At 47.3% G+C, this 19,084-nt stretch overlaps 1 protein-coding gene across 1 annotated transcript in view; it reads left to right on the top strand.

Annotated features, from left to right (window-relative positions):
• Nucleotides 1-19,084, top strand: part of CDH3 (cadherin 3) — a 37,099-nt gene that overhangs the window by 8,200 nt on the left and 9,815 nt on the right. Inside the window, exons 3-10 of the mRNA XM_045533399.1 lie at nucleotides 11,324-11,409; nucleotides 13,266-13,391; nucleotides 13,620-13,775; nucleotides 13,881-14,025; nucleotides 15,205-15,380; nucleotides 16,042-16,170; nucleotides 17,036-17,221; nucleotides 18,359-18,600. Of these exons, the coding sequence (XP_045389355.1) occupies nucleotides 11,324-11,409; nucleotides 13,266-13,391; nucleotides 13,620-13,775; nucleotides 13,881-14,025; nucleotides 15,205-15,380; nucleotides 16,042-16,170; nucleotides 17,036-17,221; nucleotides 18,359-18,600 (1,246 nt within the window). The remainder of the gene's footprint in view (nucleotides 1-11,323; nucleotides 11,410-13,265; nucleotides 13,392-13,619; nucleotides 13,776-13,880; nucleotides 14,026-15,204; nucleotides 15,381-16,041; nucleotides 16,171-17,035; nucleotides 17,222-18,358; nucleotides 18,601-19,084) is intronic.

Below are 19,084 nucleotides of genomic sequence, written 5' to 3'. Positions count from 1 at the left end.
AGGGTCTTGCTCTGTTGCTCAGGCTAAGTGCAGTGACATCATCATAGCTCAAGTGATTCTCCTGCCTCAGCTTCCCAAAGTGCTAGGATTACAGGCATGAACCACCAACCCAGCCATATGCTATTTTCTGTTGTTTATATAGGGATGGTTGGTTGGGATTTTAAATTAATACATACACATATGTTCACTGTAAAGGCAAATTTTTTAAAATATATGACACTTTACTGGGTGACAGATACAATTCTTAGCTCATTTAATCCTCAAACATCCTTTGAGAGAGGTACTATTGTTATCCCTATTTTATAGGTGAGGAAACTGAGACCAGAGAAGTTAAGTAACTTGTCTAAGATCACACAGCTAAGTAAGTAGTAGAGCTTGGATTCAAATCTAAGAGCCCGAGATTACGTGGTATAATTCTACTACTTGTCAGGAGAAGCAAATCAGAAATAAACACAAAAAAGTTCTTCCCTTCCTCAGTTCTACTCCCTAAAGGCCATCCCAGTTAATGGTTTAGTGTGGATCCTTGTAGACCTTTTTCTGTACAAAGAACTCATATACAAATTTTAAAAACATTTATATCATGGATATAAATGTTATTCTGCAATTTGCTTTTTAACTTAGAATCACAGGCACCTTGCCAGACTGTTAAATACACATCTATTTTTTTTTAACAGCTCCATAATCTTCTACATGGTGAATGTACCATGATTTATTTAGCCAATCTCCTATTTTTATCTTTTACAGATGTGGTGGTAGGGAGGAGTTAACATAAAAATTGTAAAGTGTTTGGATTTTTAGGAATCTGACTATCAGTAACTGCCTTATTAGGAAAGACTGCTGTGGAAAGATGATCAAGTGAATTGCTCATCTTAACCGCATCCAGATAAATCAAGCTTTTATGTTTAAAAAATACCTTTAAGACAGACTGTGCTGTAAGTGTAAGATAAGGTTACTATATGCTATTTTAAAATTACTAACTTTTACACTGACCATTGTTTTATGACTTTATCTGAATAATGTCTCAAAAGTATTTGAAATCAAAAACTTTTAAATTAAATCGCATGACTAGGAAGAAAACTAACAGATACCTTCACACTAGCATTATTTTCCTTGGTGTTGAGAGATTGAGAATGTGTCATTCAGTCAAAGCAAGAATGCATATTTTTCTCAAGTTTTTCCTTAGATTTCAAAATATTGTTAGTAAGCATTTTGCTGACTAAAAGTTGATTTGCATTCTTAAAACAGACTCTCGTGAGTCTTGGTGATAGGCTGGGAAGAGGAGGTCGAAGGGAGAAAGGGTCAAGGATGCTGCTGCCAGTTAACCATATGCCAGTCTGTGTTAATTCATTAAGTCTGTATTAATTCATTTAATTGAGGTAGCTATTAATATCATTCCCATTTCATAGATGAGGAAACAGGTTCAGAGAAGTTAGCAAACTTGCCCAAGTTCAGTGTGGAACTGGAATTTGAGCCCAGGCACTCTGGCTCCAGATTCTGGGCTGCCTCTGAGGCCCAGACTTTCGTCTTGAGCAGCTGAGTGCAGGACATGCTCTTCCCTGGGAGAAAATGCTAGAAAAGGACCATATTTAGAGTAAGGGCAAAGAAGATCATGGATTTAATTTTTGACATATTGATGTTAAGACACCTTTAAAGCATCCAGTAGATAGAATCAGGAATAGACCTATTTGTCTTGGCCAGAAGAAGGATCTGGGTATTTGAAATTTTTATATATGTTCTGAAGTGCCATCAAAAAGCCATACCGGTTTACCTACTCACAAGAAATAAATGAGAGAATCAAAACTTAAAAACAAAAACAAAAACAAAAACAACAGACTATCTTCCCCAGATCCATCCCCAGAAACCAATTCAGTAGAAATGATGGGTGGGTGTGAGGCAATTCTGTGCTTACATCAGGATTTTGAATGATCTTTACTTTCCTGTCCTTTTGTTTTGCTTTTTAAAAGCACAACACTTCTTTGGCCCTACCCAGCACCTGGGCATGTGTGTGTGTTCCCATTTTAGAGATGGGATAATAAGGGCTTACATTTATTGAGTGCTTACTGTTAAAGTTTAAAGATTAAGTAACTTGCCCAAGGCTGCAGGGCCAGTGTGTATGGGCTCACCACCCATACAGGGCTTTTGTCTTTTCAAACAGAGTATTTTAAATAGACCTTCCAACTCCATTTCCCTATCTTTCCACCCAAGTCTTTGTTGAGGGTGTCTGAGCTGAGGCAGAGGGCCCGAGCCCAGCCATGCCTCCCTAGTAATCCGACTGCTTCTACTTGGGTGAGTCGGAGGAGGGTTGCAAGCTGAGGGCCTCATCTTCGAGAGGGTCCAGGGTGAAGAGTGTGTGGATGGGGACCATCTGCCAGAAGTAAATGCGCTGTGCCAGGGTCCTGTTGTCCTCCAGGAGCCGGCTGAAGCCACTGCTCCGCAGGCAGCCACTTGACAATGCCTTGGACTAAGCACTTCAGCTCCAGCACTGTGCTCGACTCTCTAAGTGTCCCCGAAGGTGGTGATCTGGTGACAAACACCTCCATGGTGGCACTTCCACCTTCTCTGCCTGCAACTCTGGGGAAGAAGGGTTGGGCCCCTGAGAGGGGTACACGGGGCTCTTGCAGGACCTCGTGGATGGAGCTTGCCCGGCTAAGGGAACGGAATCCCAGCATGCCCCACGGGGGTTTCCTGTCAATCAAGCAGCCTGGAGCCCCCTTGGGATCCCAGCATGCACCTCTCGGCAGGTGCAGGCTCCCCCAGCATGCCTTGCTGCCTGCAGCCTCCCTCTCTCCATTGGCCGCTCAGATCAGGTCCTGCTCACTAGCCGCCATCTTGGTCTTCCCATGCCTGGAAGCCACTTGGTGGTTGGGGAGAACCAGACCGACTTCTTGGTACCAGGGGTCATCCCAATCTCTCTCCAGGTCTCTCTTTTTTTTTTTTTGTACAAGTATAAAACTATTAATATTTTATGTTATAATTATGGGGCTTATGCTATCAATGGCTATTTTGTGACCCTTTTTTTCCCCTTTCCACAAAGCACTTTTTCCTTGGTAGTTTTTATGATATTTAAGGCTGTGTAGATTAGACATTTGAACAACTGTAGCATAGCATAATTATTAATAACTATTCTGTTGAAAGGTTGGTGAGACCTTGTTTTCTTTCATTCTATTTAAGCAACAGTCATGCACATTCTTGCAGGTGTGGTTTTGTTATATCTGGGATGATATCTTGGAACAATTCCTGATATTGTTTGAGGCTTATTTAAGGCTTCTTAATTGCCGGAAAGGTTGTGGCAATTTACATTCCCCTGCCCCCAGTAATATATAGCAGCACCTTCTTCCTAATTATTCCATAGCACTTGTCCTTTTAATTTGTATTTCTTAGTAGGTGAACTTTTTTCTATTTGTAGTTTTACTGAGGAAAATGCCAGAATCTTCTTCCTTTCTTTCTTTCTTTTTGAGACAGGGTCTCACTCTGTCACCCGGGCCTGGAGTGCAGTGGCTTATTATAGCTCACTGTAACCTCAAACTCCTGGCCTCAAGCCATTCTCCCACCTCACCTCCTAAGTAGTTGGGACTGCAGGTGCGTGCCACCATGCCTGGCTAATTTTTTGTATAGAGACAGGGGTTTTGCTGTGTTGCTCAGACCAGTCTCCTACTTCTGGGCTCAAGTGATTCTGCTGCCTCAGCCTCCCAAAGTGCTGGGATTATAAGCATGAGCCACCATTCCTGCCCAGAATCCTCTCTCAAGACAATTGCACATACTTCCCCCCGTACCACCTTCTTCCAATCCCTTAACAAAAGGTGGTAGTAGCTATCAGATTTGTTTGCTTTATGAGCTAGACATGTCCCTAAACCAAGCTAGAATAGAGACTTCCCAGGCAATCTCTCCCCCAACTCCTTCATGTACCTTTTGGCTGCAACATGTTCAAGCTTCCCTTCCAGACAAATTGCCCAGTGATCAGCAGGGAAACTGGCTGAGATTGATTACTTGGTGGGTATTTTGTCCCCAGAGAGATGGGTGGTTTTATTTTGCCAGAACTTAACTTCTAAGCTTGGACATTTGGGCTGCATAGCACCTCCACGTCATTCATGGCTGAGAAGACAAGCTCCTGACCTTCGAGGGTGTTTCCTTGGGAATTTGGAGGTGTCTAGGCAATTCCAACCTAAAAGCAGGCCTGGAACATAAGAGGAATGATTTCTCAGCCCAGTATCCATCAATTCTTACATGTCTATTTTAAAAGCCTCCCCCCTCCTCCGCCAACAGTTCTAGTACTACAGGGACTGGGCTCTTCTTGCCGAAGTTTTACATTGGTGCCAGTTCAGGACCTGAGGCTAGGTTGGGCAGGATGGGCTTAAGAGAAGAACTTTGAACATAGGCCAGGGATATGTACACCTCTGATTTTTTTTTTTTTTTTTTTTTGCCCGGGCTAGAGTGAGTGCTGTGGCATCAGCCTAGCTCACAGCAACCTCAAACTCCTGGGCTTAAGCAATCCTCCTGCCTCAGCCTCCCGAGTAGCTGGGACTACAGGCATGTGCCACCATGCCCGGCTAATTTTTTCTATATATATTTTTAGTTGTCCAGATAATTTTTATTTCTATTTTTAGTAGAGACGGGGCCTCGCTCTTGCTCAGGCTGGTCTCGAACTCCTGACCTTGAGCGATCCACCCGCCTCGGCCTCCCAGAGGGCTAGGATTACAGGCGTGAGCCACCGCGCCCGGCTCTGATTTTTTGTTGTTATTAATTTCTCTAGAAGCAGTCTCAGGTCACTGACTCCCTTTCCCCCTTCCCCAACAATATGCTAGGAATTTATGCATTTAGGCTCAGTGCTGAAAGCTTGTCAGTTTATATTGGTACAGCAGGTACCTCTTCATCAGGCTTATTGACCCTGTGATTCAGAACCCTGTGGGAGAAACCCAGGCTAAAGCCAAATGAATTTGTCTGAGGTCCGAGGTGGGTGTGGAAGTAATAGCTATGCTTAGGCCTCTGTTTTCCAGCTTAAGGTCTGAACTGTTGCCCCATGCGTTCATCAGTGCTCATCAATTCATCCCAGAAAGAATTTGACACAAGCCCATTCATGCCTCTGTGACTTGGCCAAGGTGTGTGGCCTTGTGGAACCAGGCTGTAGTCAGGAACAGCAATCGGCTTACTTCACTGGCTGTTAGAAGGTGGGGTAGAAGAGGGGTGAGTGATGATGAGACCTGGTTTCGGATCCATTTCGTTTGGAAACCAGTGATACTAGCCAGCGATGCCAGGAAGCATCTAGGAGGAAGTTGTAATGTTCTGCCTCAGGGCTTAGCATTTGCCAGCCTCTCTGTGACTCATAGCTTGCAGAAAAGACTACTCATGTTCCTACAGGTGCCCCAGGAAGTTTCCCTAGAAAGGTCAGCTTGCCTGTGAGATCTCCATCCTCTGCCTCCCCCAGTGAACCACACAGCACCCCTGCAAAACAGCCCTCTCCAAATGCAGACTGAGCCAGCTCTTGGGCCTGTGTGTGTGTCTCTCTCTCTTCACCTGTTTCCTCCAGAAGGTAAAGCATGTAGCCATAGCTAACCCATTCCCGCTGTGAGAGGGGGTTCTGTGTGCTGTAGAAAAAGGCTGGGACTTGAGTCAGAAACCTAGGTTACCTATGAGTGGGCTAAAGGTACTATATATTGAGGACTGACTTGGGGCCAGGCACGGTGCTCATTGCCATGCCAACACTCTCCCATTTAATCTTCTCAGTAAACTTATGAGGTAGGTATTATTTCCATTTTCCAGGTGAGAAAACAGCTTCCATGTGCTCACACAATTTGCCCAATCATACAGTAGATAAGTGGCAGCATTATATGGATTTGAATCCAAGTCTTTTTTTTTTTTTTGAGACAATCTCTCGCTCTGTGGCCCGGGCTAGAGTGCCGTGGCGTCAGCCTAGCTCACTGCAACCTCAAACTCCTGGGCTCAAGAAATCCTCCTGCCTCGGCCTCCTGAGTAGCTGGGACTACAGGCACCTGGCTAAGTCTTCTATTTTCAGTAGAGATAGGGTCTTGTTCTTGCTCAGGCTGGCCTTGAACTGCTGGCCTCAAGCGATCCTCCTGCTTCAGCCTCCCAGAGTCCTAGTTTACAGGTGCTAGCCACCGCACCCGGCTGACACTGTCCTTTCTAAGAATACATGGGCAGCCAAGATAACTGTGCTACAAATGTTTGGAACCATGTAATAGTGGGCATGTGCCAGCAGACAGAGTAGCAATGTTGTGTACTCCTGGGGGACAGATTATGTAGACAGCAAGAAGAGGAATTCTGGCTTCGTGGCACCTTGGGGGAGTGGCAGCTCTTAGAGTTTTGGGAATTAAGGCTCTAAGTAATAGGGGAGTCAATCCATTAGCCTCCTGCTGGGGAACCTGGTGGGAGAGGATTGGAGAGCTCATTGAGAATCTCTCATTAAAGGAAATAATCGACAGAATTATCTGGCTGGCCCTTTGCTGGCTGAAGACCTTCCCTTAGGAAGAAGGCTGTTTTAAGAATGGGAAAAATAGGCCAGGCACAGTGGCTCGTGCCTGTAATCCTGCACTCTGGGAGGCCGAGGCGGGAGGATCACTTGAGGCCGGGAGACCCTTCCAAAATGCCTCCTGTGGGCCATTCACCCTGCTAAGCCCTTTACGTTTATTCTCATTTAATCATCACAACAACCCTATAAGGAGGTACTGTTATTACCCACAGGTCTAGTGCTTTTCTCCAAATATCACTGATTCACTCAGCATCTAAAACTCAATCTCTGTTATTTCCATAGGGGGAGAAGGAGAATAGGTAGTGGGAGGTGCAGAGAAATTAAAAAGCTCTCGGGTATATCAGAACGACAGTATAACCATAGTGGCTAAGAAAATGACTCAGGCTTCAGACAGGTCTGAGTACTACTAGCTTTTCCATTTCCTGGCTGTGTAACTTGAATGAATTCGTTTAAGTTCTCAGATTCCCAATCTAAAAAAAATGGACACTAAAATATGCTCCATAGGTTGCTTAAGAAAGTGTGTAAATGTTGTCTATTTATAGTGATTCATGAGGGGAGGGATTCCTGACCTTGAGACTGGTGCACATTTGCTAGGGCTGCCATAACAGAGCACTGTCAACTAGGCGGCTTAAACAACAGAAATTTACTTTTTCACAATTCTGGAGGCTAGAAGTCCACGATCAAGGTGTTGGAAGGGTTGGTTTCTTTTAACGCCTTTCTCCTTGACTCATAGATGCCCATCTTCTCCCTTCACATGGTCTTCCCTCTGTAACTGGCTGTGGCCAAATTTCCTCTTCTTCTGAGGACACCAGTCATACTGGATTAGGGCCCACTCTAATGATCTCATTTTAACTTAATTACCTCTTTGAAGACTGTCTCCACATACAGTCACACTGTGAGGTACTGGGGGTTAGGGCTGCAACATGTGAACTTGAGGGGGCACAATTCACGTTAAGAGAAGACTTGGACCTACAGAAAAGTTAAGAAAAGTTGCTGGCCGGGCGCGGTGGCTCACGCCTGTAATCCTAGCACTCTGGGAGGCCGAGGCGGGTGGATCGCTCAAGGTCAGGAGTTCGAGACCAGCCTGAGCGAGACCCCGTCTCTACTAAAAATAGAAATAAACTATCTGGACAACTAAAAATATATATAGAAAAAATTGGCCGGGCATGGTGGCACATGCCTGTAGTCCCAGCTACTCGGGAGGCTGAGGCAGTAGGATCGCTTAAGCCCAGGAGTTTGAGGTTGCTGTGAGCGAGGCTGACGCCACGGCACTCACTCTAGCCCGGGCAACAAAGTGACACTCTGTCTCAAAAAAAAAAAAAAAAAAGAAAAGAAAAGTTGCTAGCAGGTAGTCATGGCCAAACGGTCAAAGCAAGAGATTTGAAAATAAGTAGCTGATAACTCTAACCATTGGGAAGGTTCATTTTCTGCGTGTCTTTTTTCTTTGCACAGCTACTATATGTTAATGTTATATGTAGTTCTGCCTTCTCCTTATTTCATTTTACTTTCTTAGCATAAGAATTTCCCTATTTTGGAACTCTGTAAGTATCACTTTGCATGGCTGGATAGATAACCCATGGAGCGAGTGCCCCATAGATTAACTTTTGCCCTGTGTTTAAGGTGATTTAACCTTTGCCACATGTCCTTCCTGGTCCCTCTAGCACTAAGGCAAACAAGATCCCTTAGAAGATGATACTACGGAGCTGTGCGCTGCGGATAAAGGGCACGGCCACCCTGGGGATCTTGTGGCCCCTGGGACCCTCTGGAACTGAATCAGGCCTAGATCCCTTTTTCCCTTCCCACTAGCCAAGCATGTCACAGCCCAGGACTCCTCAGTGGGGATGTCGTCAAGGAGGCGGGGCTGGTTTCTAAGCAATCTTCTCTTTCTGCCAGGCACATTCCTACCTTCCCACAGAGGATCCTGCCTGTGTATGTGAGCTCCTGGGCTCTGGGGAACTGAAGGCAGCTCTTTATGGTCCTTGAGCCCTTCTGCCCCCTTCCTATCACTAAGCCCAAAAGATGGCCAGGGCCTTAACTTCCTTCACCTGGATTAGCTCTGCCTGTTCTTGAACTTCACATCAATGGAATCATGGACGCACATGCATGTGTCCTCTCTGGTATCTGGCCTCTACCACTCCACCTTAAGTTTGTTGGATTCACCCATGCTGTTGCATGTCCCCGTCGTTGATTCATTTCATTATGTGAATATAGCCCACTATATAAACAGCGCTGCCATGAACCTTACAGTGCGTGTCTCTTGGTGAATGTATTTTTGTTGAGTCTCTACATCTCGGTGGAACTGCTGGGTCTTGGGGACTGCATCTATCAGCACGTACTGACAGACTGTTTTCCAAAGCAATTGTCCCGTTTTACACTCGCACGTCAGACTTCTACCTTTGTGTGTGTGATAAGATAACGCATAACATATCATTTACCATTTTAACCATTTTTAAGCAGATAGTTCAGCGGCACTAGGTACATTCTGCAATGTTGTGCAACATCACCATTATCCATCTCCAGAACTTTTTTCCATCATCCCAAACGGAAACTGGTCATCTTTAGTGACTTGTTTATTTCACTTAGCATAATGTTTTCCAGGTTCATCCATGTTGTGCCATGTGTCAGAACTTTATTCCTTTAAAGGTCTATATAATATTCCATTGTGTGTTTGGACCACATCTGTTTACTCATCTCTTGAAGGACACTTGGAATTGTTTCCACTTTTTGGCTGTTGTAAATAACGCTGCTATAAAAATTGGTGTACAAGTATCTGCTTGAGTCCTTGCTTTCAGTTCTTCTAAGTATATACTTCTAAGTATGAGTAAAATTGCTAGGTCCTATGGTAATTCTATGTTTAACTTTTTGAGGAACTGCCAAACTATCTTCCATAGTGGCTGCACCATTTCATATTCCCATTAGCAATGCATGAGGATTCCAATTTCCCCACATCTTCATCAACACTGGTTATTTTCCTTTTTTAAAAAATAGCCATCCTAGTGGGTATGAAGTGATATCTCCTTATGATTTTGCTTTGCATTTCCCTAATGACTGATGATGTTGAACATCTTTCTTCATGTGCTTATTGGCCATTGTATATCTTTGGAGAAATGTCTTTTCAAGTCCTTTGCTTGTTTTTAAAATTGGGCTGTATTTTGTTATTGAGCTTTAGGGGTTCTTTATATATTCTGGATATAAATCCTTTATTTTTTTATTTTATTTTATTTTTTCAGAGACAGGGTCTCATTCTGTTGCCCAGGCTGGAGTGCAGTGGCCCAGTCGTAACTCACTGTAATCTCAAAACTCCTGGGCTCAAGTGAGCCTCCTGAGTATCTAGGACTACAGGTGCATGCCACCATACCTGACTAACTTTTTTTCTTAATTTTTTATTTATAGAGATGGGGTCTTCCTGTGTTGTGTAGGCTGGTTTCAAACTTCTGGTCTCAAGCAATCCTCCTGCCTTGGCTTCCAAAAGTGCCAGGATTATAGGCATGAGCCACTGCACCCAGCCTATCCTCTTACATAATATGAATACTTTATCATGTCCATGTTACTTTAAAGTAAAAAACCAAAAAAACCCTCATCTGTCATCTTTTCTTATTTTAAGGAAAGATTGTTTTTTGTTTTGGGGAGACAGAGTCTCATTCTGTTGCCCGGGCTAGAGTGCCGTGGTGTCAGCCTAGCTCACAGCAACCTCAAACTCCTGGGCTCAAGCAATCTTACTGCCTCAGCCTCCCGAGTAGCTGGGACTACAGGCATGCGCCACCATGCCCGGCTAATTTTTTCTATATATATTTTTAGTTGGCCAGATAATTTCTTTCTATTTTTAGTAGAGACGGGGTCTTGCTCTTGCTCAGGCTGGTGTCGAACTCATGAGCTCCAACAATCCACCCGCCTCGGCCTCCCAGAGTGCTAGGATTACAGGCATGAGCCACTGCACCTGGCAGAAAGATTGTTTTTAAATAAAATAATAATAATAGTCTGAGACTAAAGGACAGCCTTTCCAAAAGGACAGTTGGGGGCCTTCACCCTAACATTTCTATGGGCAGGCACAGTACTGTCCTTGTGGTCCTTGTCCAGCTGCAGCCTAGCAAGAGCGTGAGCACCGGGCAGAGCGTGGTGCTGATTGGACCCAGGCTGTGGCTCTTGGTGGGTTTCCTGATTTCATGCTTGGGCCACAAGGAAGGGCAGGTAAGAAGATTGTGAATACTTTCTAGCATGGGTCTTGGAGTCAGGCAGGCCCAGCTTTTGAACCTGTTTTCTTATCTTTGAAAAGGGACTAAGACCGACCTTGCTGGGGTAGTTGTAAGGAGGAAATGGGCCCAGTCTCTGGCTGAGGAATGGTAGCTATTAATTCAGAGTACTCATTTTAGGGCAGGCAAACGGGGGAGCGGGGGGGATTCAGAAGGAGCCATGACACAACTGAAACAATCAAACGTTGTCTAGAGTGATCCGTGTGGGCCACCATGGGACAGGATGTGTATTGTGTGTAGGTTGACTGGTGGCCTTCAGAAAATCTTCTGCCTCTAGCTATGAACTGGAGTCAACCCTATGTCCCGTGAGGCCACCTGGGGCTGATGTGACTGAATGTCTATGATCTTGGTTCTCTGGCCTCATGAACAAGGAGGGATTTGGCTCACAAAGTGGTCACAAGGTAGTCCTCCCTCTCGAGACCTAACTTGGAAGCCCCATTGTATTGGTCACACTGCTGGCTAGAGGAAGTCAGCCAGGTCCCCTGTCTGCAGCCACTTGGTAACAATCCTTGACCCTTGTCTCCCCTGCAGTAACTTCCAGAAGCCCTCCACCTGCTTCCTAATTACTCTCTTTCTCCCTTCTACACAGTATTCCTGGGCTGTGCTGGGCAAGAGTCAGCTCTGCGTAGCCCTGGTAATGATGACTTCACTGTGCTGAATGGCGGGACAGTCCAGGTAAAACCCCATGTCCACCTGCAGGGGAAAAGAAAGATGTTCTCTGTGCATGCCTAGATTGCTGTGAGCCACGGCCAACTTAACCCTTCCGGGGAGGGGTGGTAGCCCTCAGCTGCCCATAGCTGTGAGTATGAGTGCTTGTCTAAGTAAGGTAGTGCTTCCCCAACCCAGCAGGGGCGCTGGAGAGTCAGGCCCGTGGGACAAAGAGCTGCCTTGTGAGGAATCACCCAGAGCACTTCATCCCTCCGAGCCCCTCTCCTACCGCCCTTTCCTCCTTTCCTGTAGCATCCAGGGTAACCCCAAGTGAGGGCAGTTCCCACGCAGGACTCCCAGTCCCACGAGCCTCTAGGAAGGTGGACCTGAAGCACTTGGCCACACTTTTTTGTTTCTATTAATTTTTTGAATAGTTAATATGGCCACGTGGTTCAAATATAAAAAATATTAAAAAGTTATACAATAAGGCCGGGCACAGTGGCTCACACCTGTAATCCTAGCACTCTGGGAGGCTGAGGCGGGAGGATTGCTTGAAGCCAGGAGTTCCAGACCAGCCTGAGCAAGTGTGAGACCCTGTCTCTACAAAAAACAGAAAAATTAGCTGGGCGTGGTGACACCCGCCTGTAGTCCCAGCTACTCGAGAGGCGGAGGCAGGAGGATCACTTGAGCCCAGGAGTTTGAAGTTGCAGTGACCTATGATGATGCCACTGCACTCTACCCAGGGCAACAGAGCCAGACTCTGTCTCCAAAAAAAAACAATAAAGTTATGCAATAAATTATGTCTTGTTTGTTTTCATTTTCTAAAGCCCTCTCCACCCCTTGAAGAGAAGACACAGATAACCTCACTGTTGCCAGTTTCTTTCCTTCCAGAGTTTATATTATATACTCCTATATTACATATTTATTGATATTGTATATTTATATGTTACATATTTTGTACATATTCAGATATTTAAAAAAACCTTTTCCCCCGATTTCTTTTGCATAAGAACTAACATACTAGTCAGGTCTGTACCTTTCTTTTTGTGCTTAACAGTATATTACAGCAGTATATTACATCCTGCCTCCTTTCCACAGATCCACTGTTACTAGTTTCTTCTGTTTCCTCCCAGACTTATCTATGTATAGGAAAATATGAATATGTGGTCTTATTTCCTACCTTTTGCACAAAAGATGGAATGGTGCCTGGTGCATATTAAGTACTATGTAAGTGGGGTTTTTTTGTTTTGTTTTGTTTTGAGACAGAGTCTTGCTCTGTTGCCCGGGCTAGAGTGCTGTGGCGTCAGCCTAGCTCACAGCAACCTCAAACTCCTGGGCTCAAGCGATCCTCCCGCCTCAGCCTCCCAAGTAGCTGGGACTACAGGCATGCGCCACCATGCCTGGCTAATTTTTTTTCTATATATATTTTTAGCTGTCCAGATCATTTCTTTCTATTTTTAGTAGAGATGGGGTCTCGCTCTTGCTCAGGCTGGTCCTGAACTCCTGACTTTGAGCAATCCTCCCTCCTGAGCCTCCCAGAATGCTAGGATTACAGGCATGAGCCACTATGTTAAGTTGTTTTGTACCTTGATCTTTTCATTTAACAGTACGTATCAAAGATCTTTCCCTGTCAGTCCACAGACGGTGTCCTCATTCTCAGTTTTAGAGCTGCACAGTATCTCACCAGATGGATATGCTGTGGTGTATTCCAGCATGTTCCCCTGGTCCTCCACCATAAACGAACACTTAGATTATTTCCAAGTTTCCTTTTGCAATAGGCCCATCTGCATCTCTCCCCTAACCTTTAGCTCCTGTAGGTGAGATGGTATTGGGTGTGTTCCAGCCCTTTGCACATCTGGGTTAAGGGGTTTTTCTTCTTGCAGGAGAGGAAGGCATTGAAGATCTCCCCATCCAAACGTGTCTTACGAAGACGCAAGAGAGAATGGGTGGTCCCGCCGATATCTGTCTCTGAGAATGGCAAGGGTCCCTTCCCCCAGAAGCTGAACCAGGTAAGGCTGCCTTCTCCCTGGGAGTCACTGGAGGCTGCAGGCCCCACCCCAAGGCCAACAGGTGAGGTTTCTTGCTACTGAGCGCCGGGGCCTACAGAGCAAAGCGTCTCTCCCGTAGGAGCAAGTTCTAATAAGACAGTGCCCCTCCCCATGTCTCCGCAGAGGATTTTCTGCTGCAGTCATGAGATATCTGTCACTCTGTCAGCTGCCATTTTCTTTCACTTCCAGCTCAAATCTAATAAGGACAGAGGCACCAAGATTTTCTACAGCATCACGGGGCCCGGGGCAGACAGCCCCCCTGAGGGTGTCTTCACCATAGAGAAAGAGACTGGCTGGTTGTTGCTGAATAAGCCACTGGACCGGGAGAAGATTGCCAAGTATGAGGCAAGTAGCCTTCAGCATCTGCTGGAAACAGCCCCTCTGAAGTGGGGCTCCGGGGCCTTGGGCAGAGGTCAACACCAGGCTGACCCCGGACCTGTGCACCCACAGCTCTTTGGCCACGCTGTGTCGGAGAACGGTGCTTCAGTGGAGGAGCCCATGAACATCTCCATCATCGTGACAGACCAGAATGACCACAAGCCCAAGTTCACCCAGGATGTCTTCAGAGGGAGTGTCTTAGAGGGGGTACTGCCCGGTAAGCGGACTGAGGAAGGGACTGCTGGGGAGCTGCACTTCAGGCCCAGACCCTTAAGCGCTGGCAGATCCCACCACACCTGATTTCCTTGGCTGTGCATCGGATTACCTGGGATCTTCTTAAAGATCCGGATTCCCCACTCCACGCCAAAATTCCTAAATAAGAATGATCCCAGAATAGAGCTCTGCGATCTATATATTCGATAATTTCCCTGAGCTTCCAATGGTCAGCCAAGTTTGGGAACTACTAGCTTCAGAGCTGCAGAGACCTAGATTTGAATCTTGGCCTCTTTGCTGGCTGTGACCCTGGGCATATTCTTGACCCATGAGCCTCAATCCTAATATCTAAAAACAGGAATATCAACCTTGAAGAATCGTGAAGATTAGAAATAACATGTATACTCTTGTGCAATACAAAGCACCTAACATGGAGCTCTTCAGTGACTCTAGCTAGGAGGACAGCAGCAAAGGCTGGGAGGAGTTAGAACGTCGTTTGTGGAGAGTGGGGGTGGCAGGGGCCAGCAGGCGACACGGGAAGTGGGGGCATATCGATGGCCTCCTGTCAAAGACAGGTGCTGCAGGGGAGGGTTCTCCCTCTCTGAGTTTCGGAGAATCACAGAGAAGTGTGGGTTGGTTAGACCGATGATAGCAGAAATGAAGTACCAAAATAAAAATAGTGCATAAACAGAATGAAACTTTTCCCCCCTTTATATTCAGGAAGCTTTGAATTCGTCAATTCAGGCTGAAATAGTGCTTCAGAGCGTTCCTAGTTTCCTGTCTTGCTGCTCTGCTGTTTTGGCTTCTGTTCCCAAGGTTGCCTCGTGGTTGCTGCTGGGGCTCCGGCCATTGGAAAAACAAACCCCACACTTGTAAAAGCACCGTCCCCCAAGTTGTGTATCCCACTCATCAGAGTTTGTTCTCAGGGCCACAGCTGGCTGCAAGAGGGGATGAGAAATGGTCTTTGTCCTAGGTGGGCCTGTGCCCAGCCTAAAATGAGGATTGTGTTCTAAAAAAGGGCGGGGGGACAGAAAACAGGTACCAACTGGTGATCTCTGCCAAAGATCAGAAGGTGGATCCAAGCTGACAGGCAGGGCGGAGCCTCTCCAAGTCCCAGAAGGAGCCAAGGCTGGACCTGGAGCTGGGAGGGAAAGGTGCTCACCTCACCCTTTCTCCTCTCCAGGCACTTCTGTGATGCAGGTGACAGCCACGGACGAGGACGATGCCATCAACACCTACAACGGGGTGGTCGCGTACTCCATCCATAGCCAAGAACCGAGGGACCCGCACGAACTCATGTTCACCGTCCACCGGAGCACAGGCAGCATCAGTGTGGTCTCCAGCGGCCTGGACCGGGAGGTGAGCGGCCCCCAGGAGGGAAGTGCTGCCCACCCAGGCTGGGGCCTGGCTCTCAGAGCAGAAGCTCCTGTCCCTGTCCCCAAAGCCCAGGCAGAACCGTGGGACCCAGGTCAGCGGGGGTGGCTGCCGTTGTGCTCACAAGCTGCTGTCCCCCAGGCTGCCAGGCAATCTCCGTACGTCTCCTCTGAGGCCGAGGGGGCAGCTGCAAAGTGCAGACTTCTGAGGTTTTCTGGAGGTTTTCTCATTTCCTCTTGGAATGGCTCACTTAGTGTGCACATTGCCTAAACCTGTCCCTTGTGTGCTACAAAGCAGAATTAGCTCCACGAATATTGGAGTTGCCTCCTGTTTCCTAATTAACACCTTTGTCGGAATCCTCACTGGAAGTTCTCACCCCGGAACAGCCAGAGGTCGGGGCAGTGCCCGGCTTTCCCCAGGACAGGCCCAGGAGAACTGTCTGGACCCACGGGTGCCTCCCCAGCACCCCCCTCTGCTCCCCTTCCTTCTGGCGGTGGGCAGGGGTGGGCCAGGGAGTCAAGAGAACATTATGAGAGGGAGAAACACCTCCAGTCCACACCCGCCGAGGCTGTGCTTCCCAGAGCCCGGGTGAGGGGCCCCTCAGACAGAACTCACAGGGGCGTCCCTCCCCTCTCTTTCTCCCCAGAGGGTCCCTGAGTACACACTGACCATCCAGGCCACAGACATGGACGGGGATGGCTCCACCACCACGGCACTGGCAGTTGTGGAAATCCTCGACGCCAATGACAACGCTCCTGTGTTTGAACCCCAGAAGGTAATGCCCCGCCCTTCCTTCCTCCCTTGTCAGATAATTAAGGACTAAGGTTCTTCCTTTCTCTTGAAACTCTGGAACCAGCCTGCATTGCTTCAAGTCCCCGTCTCACCCCTTGCTAGCTGTGTGACCTTAGGTAAACCACCTAACTTCTCTGTGCACCATTTCCTAGCCTGTGAAAAGGAGGTAATACCTGCGGCATTGTTCTGAGTTTTAAGTAAATAATCTGTGTACATTTCTTAAACAATGCCTGGTAAGTAGGTACTTGATGTGAAAATATTTGTTGATATGAAAACTTCCTTGCCTCACCCCACACCTGCCTGCCTTCTCCCTGTGAATGCTTGAACCCCTAGTGGCAGAGGACTCAGTGCTAACCAAGGTGACAGTCCTCCTTCCATTTTTAGACAGCTCTGGCCACTGAACATATTTAGCTCGGGTTAAAGTTCTGCTCTGAGCAGCAGATTTCCCAGTCTTTGCCACCTGTCCCAGAACCTCCAGGAGAGTTCCTGGTCAGTGCCACCTTCCTGATACCTTTCTGATGTCGGCTAGATAGGTGCTACCCGTGGCAGGGCCTTGGGCACTCAGACCAGTGAGGTTCCTAAGTCAGGCCCAAGCGTGTGGGGACAGCTGCCCCTGGGTGGCTGAGCCTGGGGTGGTCTGTCTCAGCACCGATGCGGCTGATGCCCGTGTCATTCTGTGCCTGTGTGTGCTCTGAAAACCTGCTAAATGGGATGTGGTCCAGGAAAGGGTACAGGACGTGGGGCTCCCTGAAGTCGGATGGAGGATTCCCAGGTGCTGCAGAGAGGAACAGCCTCGCGGGACGGTCATTCTCTCTGCCCTGATTGCTCTGTGCTTCCCACACTGGCAGTATGAGGCCCGCGTGCCGGAGAACGCAGTGGGCCACGAGGTGCAGAGGCTGACAGTGACCGATCTGGATGCCCCCAACTCACCGGCGTGGCACGCCACCTACCGTATCGTGGGAGGTGACGACAGCGACCATTTTACCATCACCACCGACCCTGAGAGCAACCAGGGCATCTTGACAACCAGGAAGGTGAGTCAGTTTGGCCTTGAGACAAGGGCCATTCCTGGGGCAGCCAGGGGTCAGAGCCTGCAGTGAGCTATGATTGCGCCACTGCGCTCCGCCCGTGCAACAGAGTGAGACCCTGTCTCAAGAAAAAGGGGGGGAGGGGGAAGATCGGCCTAATCTTCACTATGAAGCATGGCCTAGTTTGAGAAGCAGCGTTTTATATAATGCTTTAAAGAGTATTTCAGATTCACTCTCCCATTTTTTTGCAAAAAATACGTTGTTATACATACCCTTTTACATTACGAAATGGAATTCATTTCTAATGTAGCTAACCTAACTCGTGATTTCTAGAAGAATAGAATGCCCTAACTGTAAAAGAAAAGGGAAATTTACAGGGAAAAAATTACTGCATTTAAAATATTTTGCTGTGTCAACTTTTGTGCACAACTACACTAGCAAAAGTCATGAAGTGGTCAGTTACCTGCATCTCTTGGTAGAATCATCCAAATGCGGTGGGTACTGTGTGTACCCGGTTACTCATGCTGCAAGCGGTCTTGATGTCTTTTCAGAACAGTGAATAAACAACTCTTGAGAAAGTCCTGAACAGATTGAATTACGAGCTCTCCTTAGAAGTCGCATTCCTAGAAAATTAAGTATATATTAAAAGCACACCCAAAACTTTATTGATGTGTAAAACATGTTCCAGACTCTAATTATAAACAGGGTTTTCACATCCATGAATGTATGAATGTCCAAGGGGATACTGGCAAGTCACGTAAGATCTGGGACAGTTCTGCGTGTCTGTGATGCTGTGGGACGTGGCATCCCTGTCCCAGCCTGTAAATGCCAGTGATATCCCCCAGCTATGATGACAACTACAAATGCCTCCACAGGTTTTTAAAACAGCCCTTAGGAGGTATCACCACCCCACTGGGAACCAGTGTTCTAGGGCTTACTAATCCAGTTACCTTTGGGATGATCTGAAGGTCCCATTAGATGTCCACCCAGAAAGCACAGGGGGCATTATGGGACAGGGAGGGGGCAGCATTGTTGCTGGTGGGGGCCTCAAGGCCCCAATATTGGGTCTTTCCTCTGATACCCACTGCACTGTGGGGGCCTCCTCTCACCATGGTGGTTCAGTCCTCCTTCCTCTTCTCCTAGGGCTTGGACTTTGAGGCCAGGAACCAGCACACCCTGTACGTTGCAGTGACCAACGAGGCTCCCTTTGTGGTGAAGCTGCCAACCTCCACGGCCACCGTAGTGGTCCATGTGGAGGATGTGAATGAGGCACCCACGTTTGTCCCACCCTCCAAGGTCATCGAGGTCCAGGAGGGCATCTCCAGCGGGGAGCCTGTGTGCGTCTACACTGCGCAGGACCCTGACAAGGAGGATCAGAAGATCAGGTACTCGGGAGCCGGCCTTAGTCGGCCAGACGCACTGGTGTAGTTCGATGGGTTGTTAATCATGGCCAGTATTTGTTGTCATTGCCACAAAGATGGTTAAATATTTTGGTTTTTTGAGATGAGGTCTCGCTCTATTGCTCAGGTTGGAGTGCAGTGGCGCCATCATAGCTCATAGCAACCTGAAACTCCTGGGCTCAAGCAGTTCTCCTGCTCAGTCTCCTGAGTAGCTGAGACTATAGGTGTGTGCCACCATGCCCAGCTAGTTTTTAAAATTTTTTGTAGGCTGGGTGCGGTGGCTCATGCCTGTAATCCTAGCACTCTGGGAGGCCGAGGCAGGTGGATTGTTTGAGCTCAGGAGTTTGAGACCAGCCTGAGCAAGAGTGAGACCCCATCTCTACTAAAAATAGAAAGAGATGATCTGGACAGCTAAAAATATATATAGAAAAAATTAGCCAGGCATGGTGGCGCATGCCTGTAGTCCCAG

Source organism: Lemur catta, chromosome 20, assembly GCF_020740605.2.
Source record: "Lemur catta isolate mLemCat1 chromosome 20, mLemCat1.pri, whole genome shotgun sequence".
NCBI lineage: Eukaryota > Metazoa > Chordata > Mammalia > Primates > Lemuridae > Lemur > Lemur catta.
This window is presented reverse-complemented; position numbering and strand designations above follow the sequence as displayed.